The sequence below is a fragment of the Coregonus clupeaformis genome, chromosome 13 (assembly GCF_020615455.1).
Source record: "Coregonus clupeaformis isolate EN_2021a chromosome 13, ASM2061545v1, whole genome shotgun sequence".
Lineage (NCBI taxonomy): Eukaryota > Metazoa > Chordata > Actinopteri > Salmoniformes > Salmonidae > Coregonus > Coregonus clupeaformis.
Window position 1 is genome coordinate 43,521,295 of NC_059204.1, and position 16,647 is coordinate 43,537,941.

A 16,647-nucleotide genomic window follows, 5' to 3' on the forward strand; every position below is an offset into this window, starting at 1 on the left:
TTTGTGTCTTCTCTGTGTGTACACTGTGTGCATGTCCCTTTAAGAGAGACAATGTGGCATGGCTTTTGTGGTTTGTGTAGATTTGCAGTGCCCCTCTAAGCAGTCTTTTTGCACTAGCAGGTGGGATGGGCTGATCCAGGCTCTGCACTGGCAGGCACATCTTGGAGCTTTGCTTTAATTACTCTCTGCAGCCCGCTGACAGGGTCTGTGTGACGTGTGTATTGTCCTCCATATCAAACCATTTCTGCGTCAATGACAATGAAAACCAAGGCTTTTCCTGCTTGTTTGGAAGAGCCTATTTACTCATCCACTAAAGACTGTGGAGAGTGGAACCCCTAATGAAAGATACTGTAGGTCATTCTTCCTCAGCCTTAGAGGGTACAACCCACTGTGGTAAACTAGCAGTCTTTCAATGTGTTTTTGATGCTTTCTTTTAACATTTAAATGAGGCCACAGAACATGCAAATCATAACCTTTACATTAAGAATTCCTCTGTCTTCAAAGTGTAATGTTCACCCCATAATGTTCTGTGTGTTCAGTCTCACTGGGAATGAGTCAGACAGAGAGAGGTAGCAGAGTGAAGTCAAGTGTGTCTGTATTGAGAAATGATTGGCACCCTTGATAAAGATTAGCATAAAAGACTGTATAAAATAATAATACAAATACTGAGATATATTGTACGCAAAAGAAATGGGGAAATTATATAATTTTATAATAATACAATTGCTCAGAGAAAGAGATTTTGTTTAACAAGTAATCATTTTGTTAAAAAGATGGCGGTCAAAATTATTGGCATCTCTGTTTTCAATAGTCCTGCACCCTCCCCTTGCGAGGATAACAGTACTGAGCCTTTTTCTAAAATGTTTTATGAGATTGAAGAAAACATTGGGAGGGATTTTAGAACATTCCTCCATACAGAATCTTTCCAGATACTGATATCCTTTGTCTGCAGTTATGGACTGCCCTCTTCAATTCAAACCACAGGTTTTCAATGGGGTTCGAGTCCAGAGACTGAGATGGCTATATACTGTATGGCCATCTCAGTCTCCAGACATGAACCCCATTGCATTGCAAAATGTTGATTTTGTGGTCAATTAACAATTTTATTTGTTTATTTTTATGTGTGCATGGGGTTATTGTCTTGCTGGAAGATCCAGTTGCGGCCAAGTTTCAACCTCCTGGCAGAGGCAACCAGGTTTTTGGCAAAAATATCCTGGTGCTGGTTAAAGTTCATGATGCCGTTGACCTTAACAAGGGTCCAGGACCAGTGGAAGCAAAATAGCCCCATAACATTAAAGATCCACCACCATATTTTCCAGTAGGTATGAGGTACTTTTCTGCATATACATCTTTTTTTCGACGCCAAACCCACCACTGGTGTGTGTGGCCAAACAGCTTTATTTTCATGTAATCTGACCATAGCACCGGTTCCAATCCAATTGCCAATGCTGTTAAGCAAACTCCAGGTGTTTACATTTGTTGGATGACATGAAAATAGAGCTCTTTGGCCACGCGAGTATTGAGAAGAGGGATACTCCTATCTTTTTTATATTTTATTATTACTTGATAGACAAAAGTATAATTCTCTGAGCAATTGTATTAGTATAAAATAAAATAAATTGAGCATACAATATACAGTATTTGTATTATTCATTTTATACATTTTTGCTCATCTTTATCAAGGGTGCCAATAATTCTGGAGGTGACTGTAAATAATAATTTGGACTTTGATTAAAGGCAATGTGCTTTTTTACACATCTCTGGGGATGAGATTTAGACAGATTTGAAGCAGATTATATTTGGTATTTTATTGGGCAGCCTGGACACAGCTGCTCAGCCTATTTCTGTAGTTCATTGTAGTTTTTCCATACCAAATATGATTATTCTCTCCCAATTGTATTATAACTTTCAGTCAATTGTCATCTTTATTTAACTTCTGTTAATTACATGTAGATATTACTCCTAGTATCAGGACCTACTCCTGCTATGTGAACCTCTCATGTAAACCCTTGGTTTGTGGTCAGGCTAAGGAAACGCTAGTGAATTTGAATTGAGAGAGATTTGTCCCACGCTTGTTATCCCCCTGTCATTACTGATGAGTGTTCTCTGTGCTTTTTGATACTGGTTTCTTTGTGTTTTAACCACTGGTGTATGTAAATACTAGAATATGGAATACTGGAATATTGGAATATGAAACATGTTGGATTCTGAAGTGAGCAAACGACAGATCCAACCAGATTGACATGTTGTTTTGTTCTGTGGTTATGCAATATTATTAACAGGCTCAAGTTGAACTGAAATTCTCCCAATGTACATAAATGCCTAGGTCACTCCTTAACACTAACTTTGCCTGCATAACTGTCTTGAAACAAACAAACAAAAAAAAAGAAATAAGCCTTGTTTTGAAAGTATTACTGTATGCTTGCCCTTAAAATTATACCTCATATGTCTTTTGGTGGTCATGCAACCAGATCTACCGGAAGCTTGGCAGGGCCACACACACACACACACACACACACACACACACACACACACACACACACACACACACAGTAGTTTTCATGGTCTGTCTGCCTTTTGACTATGGTGAAAATTAAGTAAATATTTTGCATTGATTTAAAATCATATCAAGTTTCTGTATATCCATGTTCCCACAATAACCATTAAATGGCTAAAAAAGTGTTTTGCAATATTGCAATTTTTAACAGGAATGAGCAGTATTTCAATTGCATGTATGTTGATAGTTATTGCAATAGTTATTTGCATTTTGCAGACAACCTTGAGTGAAGGGAACCTCAAGAGAATCATTACCATGGCAGCTACGTACAGGGATATTTTGGAGATGACCAGACATCCGTCATTGCCACCTCGTGCCAGTGTGATTAGATGGACTGGTCACCACCTGCTCATCACTAACACCCATCACCACCTCCATGCCCCTGGACATTGTCAAGACCACAGTATATTATCCAGACTCCTGTCGCCCTCTTGGTCTATGGCTTCCTCCTTTTTCTATCTCTCTTCCCTCTTTACAGGTCTCAGTTAATTCAGCCTGTGATTTCTGTTGAAACCATAGCACCAACTTTTTAAATGAAATTCTGCCCACTGCAGGTTTAAGTTTATTGGAATGAATCTTTTCCTGGAGGCAAAGCTGAGAGGTTTCCACTAGATGGCCCAGCCACAAAGTCAAAATTGGCTATATCGTTAAAAGAAATATGAAAAGAAAAATGTGCTTTTTGGTCTTAATTCAATGTTAGGGTTAGGCATATGGTTAGCAGTGTGATTAGGGTTAAGGTTAGGGTTAGGTTTAACATCAGATTCTATGACTTTGTGGCTAAGCCATCTAGTGACCACCCTGCCAACCTCCCAATCCACATACTCAAGAGTAGTTTTTTAAGCCACACCTTCATGGACCCACACCCTTTCCCAATGCATTTACAGGCTCTTCTCGACCTTATGGAATTGATTGTTTTCCACAGGACACAATGTGAGTGACTAATGGCCAGCAATAGTACAGATGTGGCCTGGTGAGTCTGCCTGCTCTCTCACTGCAAGTCACATCACCTCTATGTGCTCTGTCTATTTCCCCATCTTCCCCCTTCAGTCTGTTCTCTGTCACCAGTCTGTCACCCCTACTCCCCTCTGCTGACTCTCTCCTTCTGCTCAGTTCCTCTGTGTTGAAGTAAACACTCTGAGACAGCTGGAGGTCTGACCTTTACAGAGTAAAAGAGAGAAGTGGGGAGTGGGGAGGGAGAGACAGACCAGTAGGCTATGTTGTGTTGCAGATGATGACAGCTTTTGTGTTAGGAATCTGAAAAAAACATGCACTGCACAGACTGGAAAACCAGAATTTCTGTCAGATTACATCGTCCAAACACCTTCATTTTGCTGGAAAATGTAAACAAGTTCCACAAGGTCTTTCTAGACACTTAAGAGTTGCAAATCTGACAGAATAGACTGATCTAAACTGACAGATCAGATCTGAGTCTGACTCACAGACAAGGTGCTTGTCCAGCTCTTTACCTGCTGCTCCTTCCATTTGCTTGACAGAGAGAAATCACATTGACTGATACAATGTCAATGAAGTTCAATAAAGCATCCGTATACACACTGCATGGTATACTAGACTTCTGGCCTCCACAACTGTTTACAGAGTTCCTATTTTCATACATAGTTTGACTTGAACTGTAGGATATCATCCTCCCTTCAACTGATCAATCGCTTAGTTTATTTATTCATGAAAAGTAAAGGGATAGTAATGCTTTCATATTTAATTAATGGTTTAATATTGATTTAATGGAGAAAAAAAATCTCATTAATACAAGCTATTATGAAATGTAGATTAACATGAATATTGCTATTTCATTTTGATTGTGTTTTTTCTGTGTAGATTGACACAGACAACAGCAAAAAAACACAGTAAATAAACTCAAGAAACAAAACAAAAAAGATGATTCAACATATATTATTTCAGTACATTCACTACCCACAATTTGTCCAGACATAGAAGGCTATAATAAATAGCCTGTTATGTTGATTATTCTGAGACAGAATTGGCTAGTTTTGCAGTATATTTCTTTGTTTTGTTGTTGTGTTATTTATTACATTATTTGCTTCAAAAGTTTATTGTATTATTACCTACAGCCGGACACACAATTTTATATGTACAGTACCAGTCAAAAGTTTGGTTTTTCTTTATTTTTACTATTTTCTACATTGTACAATAATAGTGAAGACATCAAAACTATGAAATAACACATATGGAATCATGTAGTAACCAAAAAAATTATTAAACAAATCAAAATACATTTTATATTTGAGATTCTTCAAAGTAGCTACCCTCTGCCTTGATGACAGCTTTGCACACTCTTGGCATTCTCTCAACCAGCTTCATGAGGTAGTCACCTGGAATGCATTTCAATTAACAGGTGTGCCTTGTTAAAAGTTCATTTGTGGAATTTATTTCCTTTTTAATGCGTTTGAGCCAATCAGTTGTGTTGTGACAAGGTAGGGGTGTTATACAGATGATAGCCCTATTTGGTAAAAAAATAAGTGCATATTATGGCAAGAACAGCTCAAATAAGCAAAGAGAAACGACAGTCCATCATTACTTTAAGACATGAAGGTCAGTCAATCCGGAAAATGTCAAGAACTTTGAACGTTTCTTCAAGTGCAGTGGCAAAAACCATCAAGCGCTATGATGAAACTGGCTCTCATGAGGACCGCCACAGGAAAGGAAGACCCAGAGTTATCTCTGCTGCAGAGGACAAGTTCATTAGTTACCAGCCTCAGAAATTGCAGCCCAAATAAATGCTTCACAGAGTTCAAATAACAGACACATCTCAACATCAACTGTTCAGAGGAGACTGCGTGAATCAGGCCTTCATGGTCAAATTGCTACAAAGAAACCACTACTAAAGGACACCAATAAGAAGAAGAAACATGAGCAATGGACATTAGACCGGTGGAAATCTGTCCTTTGGTCTGATGAGTCCAAATTTTAGATTTTTGGTTCCAACCGCTGTGTCTTTGTGAGACGCAGAGTAGGTGAACGGATGATCTCCGCATGTCTGGTTCCCACTGTGAAGCATGGAGGAGGAGGTGTGATGGTGCTTTGCTGGTGACACTGTCTGTGATTTATTTAGAACTCAAGGCACACTTAACCAGCATGGCTACCACAGCATTCTGCAGCGATACGCCATCCCATCTGGTTTGAACTTAGTGGGACTATCATTTGTTTTTCAACAGGACAATCACCCAACACACCTCCAGGCTGTGTAAGGGCTATTTGACCAAGAAGGAGAGTGATGGAGTGCTGCATCAGATGACCTGGCCTCCACAATCACCCGACCTCAACCCAATTGAGATGGTTTGGGACGTGTTGGACCGCAGAGTGAAAGAAAAAGCAGCAAACAAGTGCTCAGCATATGTGGGAACTCCTTCAAGACTGTTGGAAAAGCATTCCAGGTGAAGCTGGTTGAGAGAATGCCAAGAGTGTGCAAAGCTGTCATCAAGGCAAATGGTGACTACTTTGAACAATCTCAAATATAAAAAACACTTTTTTGGTTACTACATGATTCCATATGTGTTATTTCATAGTTTTGATGTCTTCACTATTATTCTACAATGTAGAAAATAGTAAAACTAAAGAAAAACCCTTGAATGGGTAGGTGTGTCCAAACTTTTGACTGGTACTGTATATATACTGTATTTATATTCAGGTCTCTGACATTGCTGGTTCTGATATTTCTTAATTTCTCAATTTTTCTGGATTATGTGTGTATAGTTTATTTTTATTTTAGCTATGTATTAGCTACTGCACTGTTGGTGCTAGAAACACAAGCATTTCACTGCACCTGCGGTAACATCTGCAAATCTGTGTACATGACCAATAAAAATAGATGTTATTTTATTTCAATATTCTTTGTTTATATGCGCATGCTAATTACCCCCCATGAACGTTTTTAAACAACGTGTTTCCGGTAGTGATCATTCAGTCCAAGATGGCGGACCTCTTAGGTTCAATCTTTAAATCAATGGAAAAACCTTGAACAGTCGACGACAAGGAGAGCCGACGAAAAGCCCGAGGTATAAGCAATATTAATCTATTGTCACTTTTACTCAATTCGTTTGTAACTAGTCGATTGTAAAGAAAAGTTTTTCGTAAATGTAGCTGGATACAGGATCCCTAATGTGGAATTCCCAACCTCCCTACCATCTGTACAGAAAAGTATCTAGTCACATACTAGATACTAACAAAAATCTGTTCTTCTAGTGCTCTCATTGGCCAAAGGATCCATCATTCAAGTGCTGCGTGGGAAGCTGTTTGCTCATGCGAAGCAGCACCGCCTCTTTTACAGTTTGCGTTAATAATAAATATTACATGGTACAGTTCATATGTAAATCACATCCCTAATCCGGAAATTATATGTGAATTACACCTAAACAACTATAGCATATGATCCTCTTATTTGCTCAGCCGTACTAAATCCATATCATATCAACATAATGAAAGTTATGTCCAGTTAATAGAAATCAGTGGTATAGGAGATATATTCATATATATTCTACTCATATGGAAATGAACAGGCCTATATTTTCAGTATGAAAACAATTGAATAATATAACCTTGTTTTCAATCCCTCAACAGAACAGGCAGCAAGAATGAAGAAGAGGAGGATGAGAAGAAAAAGAAAAGGGTGAGGCTCTACCTGCAGGTGGATCATTATGTTCTGTCTGACTCCTTTGTGGGGTCATTTTCTGCTCACCCAGATCAATGTCCAGTCAGTAACTTGGACAACCCAGCTCCAAATCCCTACATTGTTTCCAATTCTTCAATGGTGTGGTCTTTTGTGGGTAAAGATCAACCCAGCTTACCACCATCTCTTTTTCAGATGGTGAAAGAGGTGTCCGAATTCATTCAAGAGAGTAAATAACAGAAGAGGAAGTACAATTCCATGGGAAAGATTGAAAGGAGCATATTGTAAGTGGCAAATTATAAATATATTCTTTAATCTATGAATAGAGAGCATGATCAATGCAATAAAACATAATATGGAACAGTTGCACATCTTTCTTTACATGTACATTTGTACTGACTTCCTGTCTTGTTAAATGCATAGTGGTTGCATTTTATTATGCATTGTATATTTGTTATTCTCCCTGAAGCATAACTGAATGTATTCAAAATGAAAATAAACTGAATTTATCCTATGTATCTGGCAGGAGTTTGCTCCATCAGACGATGAGCTGGAGGCTTACCGGAAATGAATGGAGTGGGACCCCCAGAAAGCTGAATATAGGCGCAGACTTAAAGTAAGACTGGAGACAAACAGTCGCTCACATTCACTGAGGAACAAAACTGAAGAGAGCACAGACTACTATGCGTCACACAATTGAGTCTTGCTCCACCTTAGATATACTCACTCTAACAGTACTCATTTGAGGTTGGGTTCAGAGCTGTTGCTTGAAGAAACTGTTTGATTATGGAACCTGTCCACTGCTCTTCAGGAACAGGCTGCGTTGGAAGAGGAGACAGCCAATAAGACACAGAAGAGGGCAGCTTCTCCCAGCTCCAAGTACAGCCATCATATCGGCACCTCTGCTGCTAAGGATGCAGCACGTACGCTAGAAGCCAACCAGGCATATGGCATAGGTGAGTGTGAAGAGGCTTAGTATTGATTTGTAATCCTTAGTGCATCACATCTCCTCATGATCTGTGCTCTGTTCTTTGCATAACAAAATATATTTGTCTCTCCCCCCTCAGTACCCGTGGCCAACAAAAGGGACACCCACTCCATAGAGCAGGCCATGAATGAGATCCGGGACAAGAAACGTCAGAAGACAGGAGCGGAAGACACAGAGTATCACCTCCTGAGAGGGCTTGTGTGTGTGTGTGTGTGTGTGTGTGTGTGTGTGTGTGTGTGTGTGTGAGTAAGTGACTGAGTGTAAAAGAGAGAAAATGTGTGAGGAGCACAGAGGGAGTACTTCAAATCTGTTCTTGTACAGTATTAACCTACAGTTGGCCTACTACAGTATATTGATAGATCCTACATGTTTTCCGGGACATATACAATAGGTGAAACTCATGGGTATGGATGGAAAGGCCTTGAATTATGAATGTCCTCTGTCCTAGACCGGTTGACATTTTTATATTCCATGTTCCAACCAAATTGGTAACTTGAAAGTCTTATAAGAGCATTTTCTCTATTGGCTTACTTTCGGTCTACCCCAGTGTCCTGTAATTCCTCCCACACAAATGAGTCCCTTTCCCCAGTGAAAGTAAAGAGTAGCTGAGCACAACCATGAGGGCCAACAATTGGTTGCCAAGAGAAGAGTTTAGCCGTTGTCTGTTTTTGCCTTTACAAGGAAAATAATTAATTTTGCGACATCTAGTGGCAGTAAGGAATTACTGCATTTTTTTTTTATTATAATGTTTTTCTGTTGTTTTTTGCTACATCATGTCTTTGTTCTCAGACTCATAGTGTTTCGCACAAATTAAGTGAATTGCTAAAGACTTAACTTCAGAATTAAACCACTGCAGTTTGTAGGCCTACGTGGTAGATATTAACAAACCTCAAGTGGACGATTATTTCATTGTTGGTGGCATATTCATGGCATCTCACTGTCTATAAATCACTGTTGTGTAATTTAGTCTGGTCAAACTGTATCTGTGAGTCAAATTTGAATGCGGATTGGAATGAGTGTTCTATGCTATGTGGACATTGCTGTGCTATCGTTGTTTTATTCTGTGTTTTTTCCCATGCCCTGTCTAAAGATTTCAGCATATTTGACAGTAATCGTTTTAATCCTTGTATGTTTCCTGTATGTTGAAATAAATGCTGGAGAAATGTTGAATAATAGGCTTTCCTCTCGTGTCCCATAACATTGCAGTGTGTTGGTAGCCCTACTAGGCGCGTTTGCCTTTTAGGAAAGTAGATCTCTTGAGACAAATACATTTGGCCTAAAAGTAGCTTTACATATGTTTTAATGCTTTGAAACCTAAAAAAAATACACACTGTCATTTCTAATTGGGCAATTCTCCTAACAAATACACACTGTCATTTCTAATTGGGCAATTCTCCAACACAAATTACTGTGCGTCGGCCCTTCAGTCTTCATCTCACATCTGCAAATTATCTTGACAGTGGAAGCAAGCTTAATCTTTTTCACTGCCATTTCCATTTCTCAACCATTGGACCGAGTTGACAGTTGCCGTATCCTCTCTGACGTCTGTCATGAAGGATCCTCAAACATTATGCCCCTCCACGGCCGCCCGAACGCTGGTCATTCCGCTGAGCAAGCAGCGCCACTTGCGCACGGGTCTTAACCAATGTGATCCTGTAGGAGCTTCCTTCTCCCTGTTGAAAGTTCTTATCTGCCTTTGAATCTTCAACAAATGAGCAGCAGGCTTTTGACCTCAAGGTCATGTCATTTCCATTATGACATCATAGGCTCCCATCCCATTTTTATTATGACATCACAGGCTCCCATCCCGTTTTCACTAGGGTGTCATCGAAATGTCTAGTTGGGTGTTGTTGAATATGTTTATTTTAGGGCTACTGTGCATTTTAGAGACAAAGTAATAGTCTGCTTTATGTCTCCAATGAATTATTTTACAATATAGGGTTTATTCCTACTGTAGGCCTACTTGACAACCAGCACCCCATAAGACAATTAAATATACTTTTATTAATTCCCATCATCTCTGTGAAAGCATATGATTTCAACGTCCTGACGACCTGAACTTTTACGTAGCATCACATCATTCACTTCACCCCAGTTTATAAATGTACGTATTCTTCCTGTAGGAGGCGCCTTCGTGAAAAGCAATAATAAATTCGTGATTTTGTGTGGCGTTTCACACTGTCTTGGGGTTTGCTGTCGCAGTTGCTGCAATTTCAGTTCATATTGACAAGGAGATATCCCCCAACATGAAGCATATTTTCTTATTAATTTGCATCCGTTTGTTCGCTGGTTGTGGTGGTGATGTTATAAGAACAAGAAAAGGTAGGACAGACGGTCTGCAAATCTAAAGTTAAATCGTTATCTGCAATTGATGAAATGCGCCAAAGCAACATTGAACATTCAGAGTTTTACTATATGAATACAGCACAACCACTACTTGCGATGATATACGTTTGTGTAATTTTTCAATTTCTGACTTTCATCATTGTTGCAACCAACTTTTTTCTATATTTGGCAAGTGTATACAGTGCGTGTATTTCTGTCCTGTCTGTAAGGTTAGTGTAGTATTCCTTCAGTAACTTGTTTCATAACTTTTTTTTAACTGTCTTAATTCCGGTAGAATTATATTTTGAATTATATAACCACATAACATAATTTATGACAGTACTTACTGATTTAATCCACGTGTGTTTTGCCAGTAGACAGTTATTACTCTGACAGGTTTGTGAGCCATGGAAATACTTTTTTATGAGATCAGTCTCTTTCATTTTCTGTTTATGAAAACTCCTGCTTTGCTTCATATGGTAAATGCTTCAGCTACTCAAATAACTTCTTACCGTCCATATTTCCCTTTTTTCGCACCCAGTGTCTTCAGTTTTCTGTACTTTCAAAGATAAAACGTACAGTCCAGGAGACAGCTGGCATCCTTATCTGGAACCCTTTGGATTAATGTTTTGTATGCGGTGTTCCTGCACTAAGGTACTGTACCCATAGAATTAGAATAAGTAATTAGTCCGTTTTGTCTCATCTGTAGGTTAGCTTAATACAATATGAAACCACAACACTGTCATATAGACTACTGTATCAAACTGTCTGAATCTGAGTGATATTGGATTGTAGGCTACTGCATGCAAAGAGGATTTAGGCTACTCGCTATCTAAAATATTGGCAGTTGCTTGAAAGGATTTTGGTGGGTGGGATTTCAAGGTATGCCTGTAAAACATGTAACATTTCCCTCTCTTAGACAGGCCATGTGAAATGTAACACAATTAAGTGTCCTACTCTGCGGTGTGAGAACCCAGTGACTGACTCTCAGCAGTGCTGCCCTCGCTGTACAGGTAGGATCAGACATTGTCATACAATCCAGTAAGAATAACATCCTGCTTTGGCACTCACTTACATATCTTGTGCTTGCCATTATCTCCTCAGATGAGCCTAGGATTCCAGCTGGCTTGAGAGCCCCGGTGAAGTCCTGCAGGTATAATGGAACTATCTACCAACCAGGGGAGACCTTTGCCAACCATGACCTCTTTCCATCTAGACAAATCAACCAGTGTGTCATGTGTACATGTTCTGTAAGTCACACTCTCCCTTCCTGTAGTTTATGGTGTTGTTTCTTACAATGGAGGCTTTGATGTACAGCTCATTATTCTGAGAATGTAACTGGGAGTTTTTACTCATGTGTCATATCTGAGGACTTAGATATGGCATAGCCATAATACTGGAGCTGTTAATGTAGCTACAATGCCCTGTGGTAACCAATGCCACCCTATTCTGCAACGTCTGTCATCCCATCTGTCATTCCTTCACCTTTTCTTCCTCTGTTGTTTTTAGAATGGAAATATCTTCTGTGCTCTGAAAACTTGCCAGCCACTGACCTGCTCCTCACCATTCTCAGTCCCAGATACCTGCTGTCTGGTGTGCAAAGGTGATAACATTTATTTCTTACCACAGCAGATTTTCATCATACTTTCTGTTGTTATTAAAGTAAATATCAAAGTAAATAAGTATGTATCCTGTTAATTTCTCTTTGATTAGATGGTGGCATTTACTCATCAGTGGAGCATGGAGGCCAACAGCTGAACCGAGGCGTTGTATGTATTTTTCTGTTAATTCATTAATGTCTCTAGTCTTATAGATTTGTAAAACCATCATATCCAAAACACCCCACTTACATTTACATCATTTAGCAGACGCTCTTATCCAGAGCGACATACAAATTGGTGCATTCAACTTATGATAGCCAGTGGGACAACCACCTTTTAAAAATATGTAATTTTTTATTTTTTTATGGGGGGGTGGGGGAAGAAGGATTACTTTATACTATTCCAGGTATTCCTTAAAGAGGTAGGGTTTCAAGTGTCTCCGGAAGGTGGTCAGTGACTCCGCTGTCCTGGCGTCGTGGGGGAGCTTGTTCCACCATTGGGGTGCCAGAGCAGCGAATAGCTTTGACTGGGCTGAGCGGGAACTGTGCTTCCGTAGAGGTAGGGGAGCTAGCAGGCCAGATGTGGATGAATATAGTGCCCTCATTTGGGTGTAGGGTCTGATCAGAGCCTGAAGGTAAGGAGGTGCCGTTCCCCTCACAGCTCCGTAGGCAAGCACCTTGGTCTTGTAGTAGATGCAAGCCTCAACTGGAAGCCAGTGGAGTGTTCGGAGGAGCTGGGTGACATGAGAAGACAACAACTAATATGTAATCTTCATTTGTGGGACATGCAAATCAACTTTGATGAAAACACGTGCGCAGGGGATTTTGATTTGAGGGGGAAAATCTTGACTGTCCATGTGTCCATGTTCATATCTACCTGTGTTACTTTATTTCACATTTGGCATTTGAACTGCACGTGAATCTAAAATAACCCCGTAATAACTGTGTCTATTTGTGTCCGTGAATATACAAGAGGCATTCATTGGACCAGTGTGCTGGAGAGCAGCTCCAAGGGCGGTCTGTCCGTTCTACTCCATCCACAGTCAGGGGTACTCCCAGAGGCCTGAGCCTGCCCAAACTCCACTTCAAAGGTGCTGCAGAGACCACCGTGAATTTCCTGCTGCAGAAAAATCACCAGAAGGGTGAGAGTTTAATGACAGCCCTACATTAATAATCTATTTTCATGGTCTACAATAGGAGACCAGTTCCCTGGTCATTGAGCAGTCCATGTATTATAACCCTTACAGCTTTGTGATTGTAATAATATTTAATACTAGAATATATATGCTTTTCTTTTTTCTCTCAGCCTGTCAATACAGCAGCAAGACTTACTCTCATGGTGATGTGTGGCACCCAGTCCTGGGGAAGGTCCTGGAGTGCATCCTGTGTACCTGTAAGGATGGCATACAGGACTGCAAACGCCTCACATGTCCCAGCCAGTATCCATGCCCGCATCCCATGAAAACCGAGGGGAAGTGCTGCAAGATTTGTCCAGGTAGTTCAGCATGATTCACAATGCAATTATAAATAATATTTTAACCCTAGGTTTTGACAAAACAAGTTTGCAACAGTATGTCTTTGAACAATATTTTTTAAATCTCTCTGTTTCTTGCCCCTAGAACTTAAAGCTGAGAGCAACAGGACTGACTGTTACATGAATATGAATCTTGGACATGACAATAACAACCTCTTGGTGTACAAAGTTAAGCCATCGTCAAAGGTTCACACCGAGGACACAGTTAGGATAATTGCTATTGAAAGACAAGGGACTGCTGAAGTTGAAGTGCAAGTATGGAAGACAGTAGGAGGTAACTAGGAGGGGGGAGTATTAGAGGGTACTAGCATGGCAGTGTTGATAACAAAGTTACAGCTGTGGATTACCTAACTATTCGGAATATCACCCAATTTGTATTTTCACTTTTCCCAGGAGTTTTACAATTAATGGAAACTGGGGATGTTCTGAAGAAAGACCTTATCGATAATCCAGATAACTACACTTTACTGGCAACATTAGATGAAGGTGAGTTTATCCTTTGTTTTCTGGTAATTAAAAGTAGAATAGTCCTCTAGTTATAAATCTTGTAATCCTTTAGTTTTATTTTAAGTAGAACTTTTCTTTGCCAATATGAATTGTTGGGCAATACAGACATATTGTAGACCAAAGGAAATTTCATTTAATTTCAACAGATAAAACAAATACCTGTTTTCCTCTTTGTCAGTGACCATCTTGTTTCCTGCTGGCGGTAAAAGTTGTTATGGGTTTGTATGCTTTTTGTCTACTGTTGGATGGCAACATGTCTTTGTTCTTTTTACACAGAGACTTGGAAAAGATTCAAGGAGGAAGAAGACAATCAGAAGGAATTTCCCAAGACCAGGACCTGTGAGGATGGGATCCGGGAGGTAGTGAAGTTCTTGTACCCAGACCAGCTGGAAAGCCTGTGCTCATCTTAACTTTCATTCTCTGACTTTGAAGTTACATATTTACTACGGAGGACATCAATGGAAAATGCACAGCATTCATATCTATTTAATTAAACATAAAACAGAGCACTGCTTATTGGTTAGAGAATAACAAGCTTTTGCTTATTTTTAAATGTCAACATAACTCATAACAATGTGATGTCCCATATTCTCAGTAACAACATTGTTGGTAGCATTTGGTAATAGAAGACAAAGAAATGGGGGAAAAAATACTTTAAATGAATTACAGTTGTATCTCATTTTTGTTTTATGGCATACTGGAATACAGTAAATCTGGTATTATCAAAAAATACAGGTGTACATGTATATAATAGAAAAATACAGCCAACTGGCCATAACACTTTTATAGAGTAGACTATTTTTACAATCACTTTACTGTTCTGCTAAATACTGCTGTTTGATACTATATGCCTTTTCAGAATGTACCAAGAAATATGAATCAACATATTTATTGTAAATACAAATATGCTAACAGATGTAATTTTGGCAGAGCGTATAACATTGGTTTGTTTGATATGTTTGTTTCTACATTATGTATACATTTGAGTGTGTACTGGAAGGTCCTTGCCTGAGACGCCAAGGCTTTTAGCTCATTGGGCTATACACTAGTGATTTCTGCAGAAAATGTGGGTTTGTTATCTATGCATTGGTATTGCCCTGCAATAGTGTTTGTATGTATTCTTTCATGAGAGTGGCTACATTGGTTTGGTGGAACTACTTTCTACTATGTTCGCTGATATATTTATCATTATGTTCGGACAGTTTTCTGAAGGCCAGTTTTCTACAGGCACATTTTCCATAGGATTCTGTGGGATTTCAGTACTTGATGTACATCTTTCCCCTTTGCACAGTTGCAAGGCATTCTTGAACGTAATGACAAGGCTAAAAGTTGGAGCCAACCAAAAATATGAAATTGTTGAGCTCTACCTGAGGCAAGAATTCCTGCACAAGACAGGCTGTTGTTTTTCCTTGGGCTAACCTCCAATGAACGCAGTCGACCAGGGGGATCTTTGCTTTATAAATTGTGCCTGTAATTTGGATTTGTGCCCCAGTGTTATAGTTTGTTTTCTCAAGGGTTATAATGGCCTAACAGGATGAGCACAACAATACAGCTCTGTTCATTTAATTAGATATAAATGTAAATTAGGTCAGGAGTTGGAAGGACACCAATATTTTCCAATAAAGACAACTGAAGAAGAAGAAGAAGAAGAAGAAGAAGAAGAAGAAGAAGAAGAAGAAGAAGAGATGCTCAGGGAGGAAAAATAAGAATAATATTGATGGCGTCCCCAGTCTTTTGTAAAAGAGGTGTAGAGCACAACTGTAACATGCTTGTCAAATAGTTAGACACAATTTGATTATTTGCAGGATGTATAATCTACCAAACCCAAGAAAAATAAACCCTTGGTCTTTAAAAATTGAGGATATTATTGGAGTGTTTTTCTACCACATCAAATAACTATTATGACAACTATTATGACAAGTTACTGAGAAAGCATGTCATTACTGTTCTACACACATTGAGATAGCTGGCTTGTGAACAGCTTGTCAACAAGCTTGTTTAGGTCAACAGGTGTAAAAATAAGCCCCATTGTCCCTGTGCCATATTCATTGCAGTAGACTAGAGCCATACACAGAGTCCTGTCGATATGGGAGCAGTGCACCGACTTGTGACTAATATCCCTCCTCTGTGAACTTCAACAGTCCGCTCTCTCCCGTCACAGCCACAATGACTCATTGTGTTGGCCTCACACATTGCGCCAGACAGTGCTGCACATCTTTCACTAAAGGCCTGACAAAATATTTTAAAACAGAAGTCCCTCAGTTGTAGACCTTAATAGTTTCACAATGAAACTGTGATTTATTTCTGCTGGCTGTTGGACTTGACAGTTTCTGGCAATATATTTTTCTGAGAGGTTCAAGGTGGTCCTCTTCAATGAAGAAGGTAGATGTGTCCCTTTCCACTTCTACATTAAAAGCACTTCATAAAAAACCTGTATCCATTAAAAACCCTTCTCCATTATAAACACTTCTCCATTATAAACCCTTCTCCATTA

General features: G+C 39.4%; 1 protein-coding gene and 1 long non-coding RNA gene across 3 annotated transcripts; both read left to right on the plus strand.

The window, feature by feature from the left end:
* Positions 1-6,504: 6,504 nt before the first annotated feature.
* On the plus strand, positions 6,505-9,357 carry LOC121580234. 2 transcript variants are annotated; one of them, XR_006003003.2, is made up of 6 exons: positions 6,505-6,588; positions 7,151-7,199; positions 7,395-7,483; positions 7,726-7,815; positions 8,011-8,155; positions 8,267-9,357. It is a non-coding gene; the product is annotated as an uncharacterized LOC121580234 (long non-coding RNA). The 2 variants fall into 2 exon arrangements; XR_006003002.2 differs by having other exon boundaries at positions 7,726-8,155.
* Positions 9,358-10,381: 1,024 nt separating this feature from the next.
* On the plus strand, positions 10,382-16,004 carry LOC121580235 (chordin-like protein 2). The gene is made up of 11 exons (XM_041895285.2): positions 10,382-10,509; positions 11,054-11,166; positions 11,432-11,525; positions 11,617-11,762; positions 12,022-12,115; positions 12,226-12,281; positions 13,086-13,254; positions 13,419-13,607; positions 13,732-13,920; positions 14,040-14,132; positions 14,430-16,004. Exons 1-11 carry the CDS (start codon positions 10,434-10,436, stop codon positions 14,561-14,563), a joined length of 1,353 nt encoding a protein of 450 aa, XP_041751219.1. The 5' UTR covers positions 10,382-10,433; the 3' UTR covers positions 14,564-16,004.
* Positions 16,005-16,647: the final 643 nt, after the last annotated feature.

Excerpts from the sequence above, each read along its gene's own strand:
- LOC121580235 (XM_041895285.2), top strand. The coding sequence starts at position 10,434 with ATGAAGCATATTTTCTTATTAATTTGCATCCGTTTGTTCGCTGGTTGT. Across the intron at positions 12,116-12,225 it reads CTGCTGTCTGGTGTGCAAAG|ATGGTGGCATTTACTCATCA; the intron begins GTGATAACATTT and ends CTCTTTGATTAG. Across the intron at positions 13,921-14,039 it reads AGTATGGAAGACAGTAGGAG|GAGTTTTACAATTAATGGAA; the intron begins GTAACTAGGAGG and ends CACTTTTCCCAG.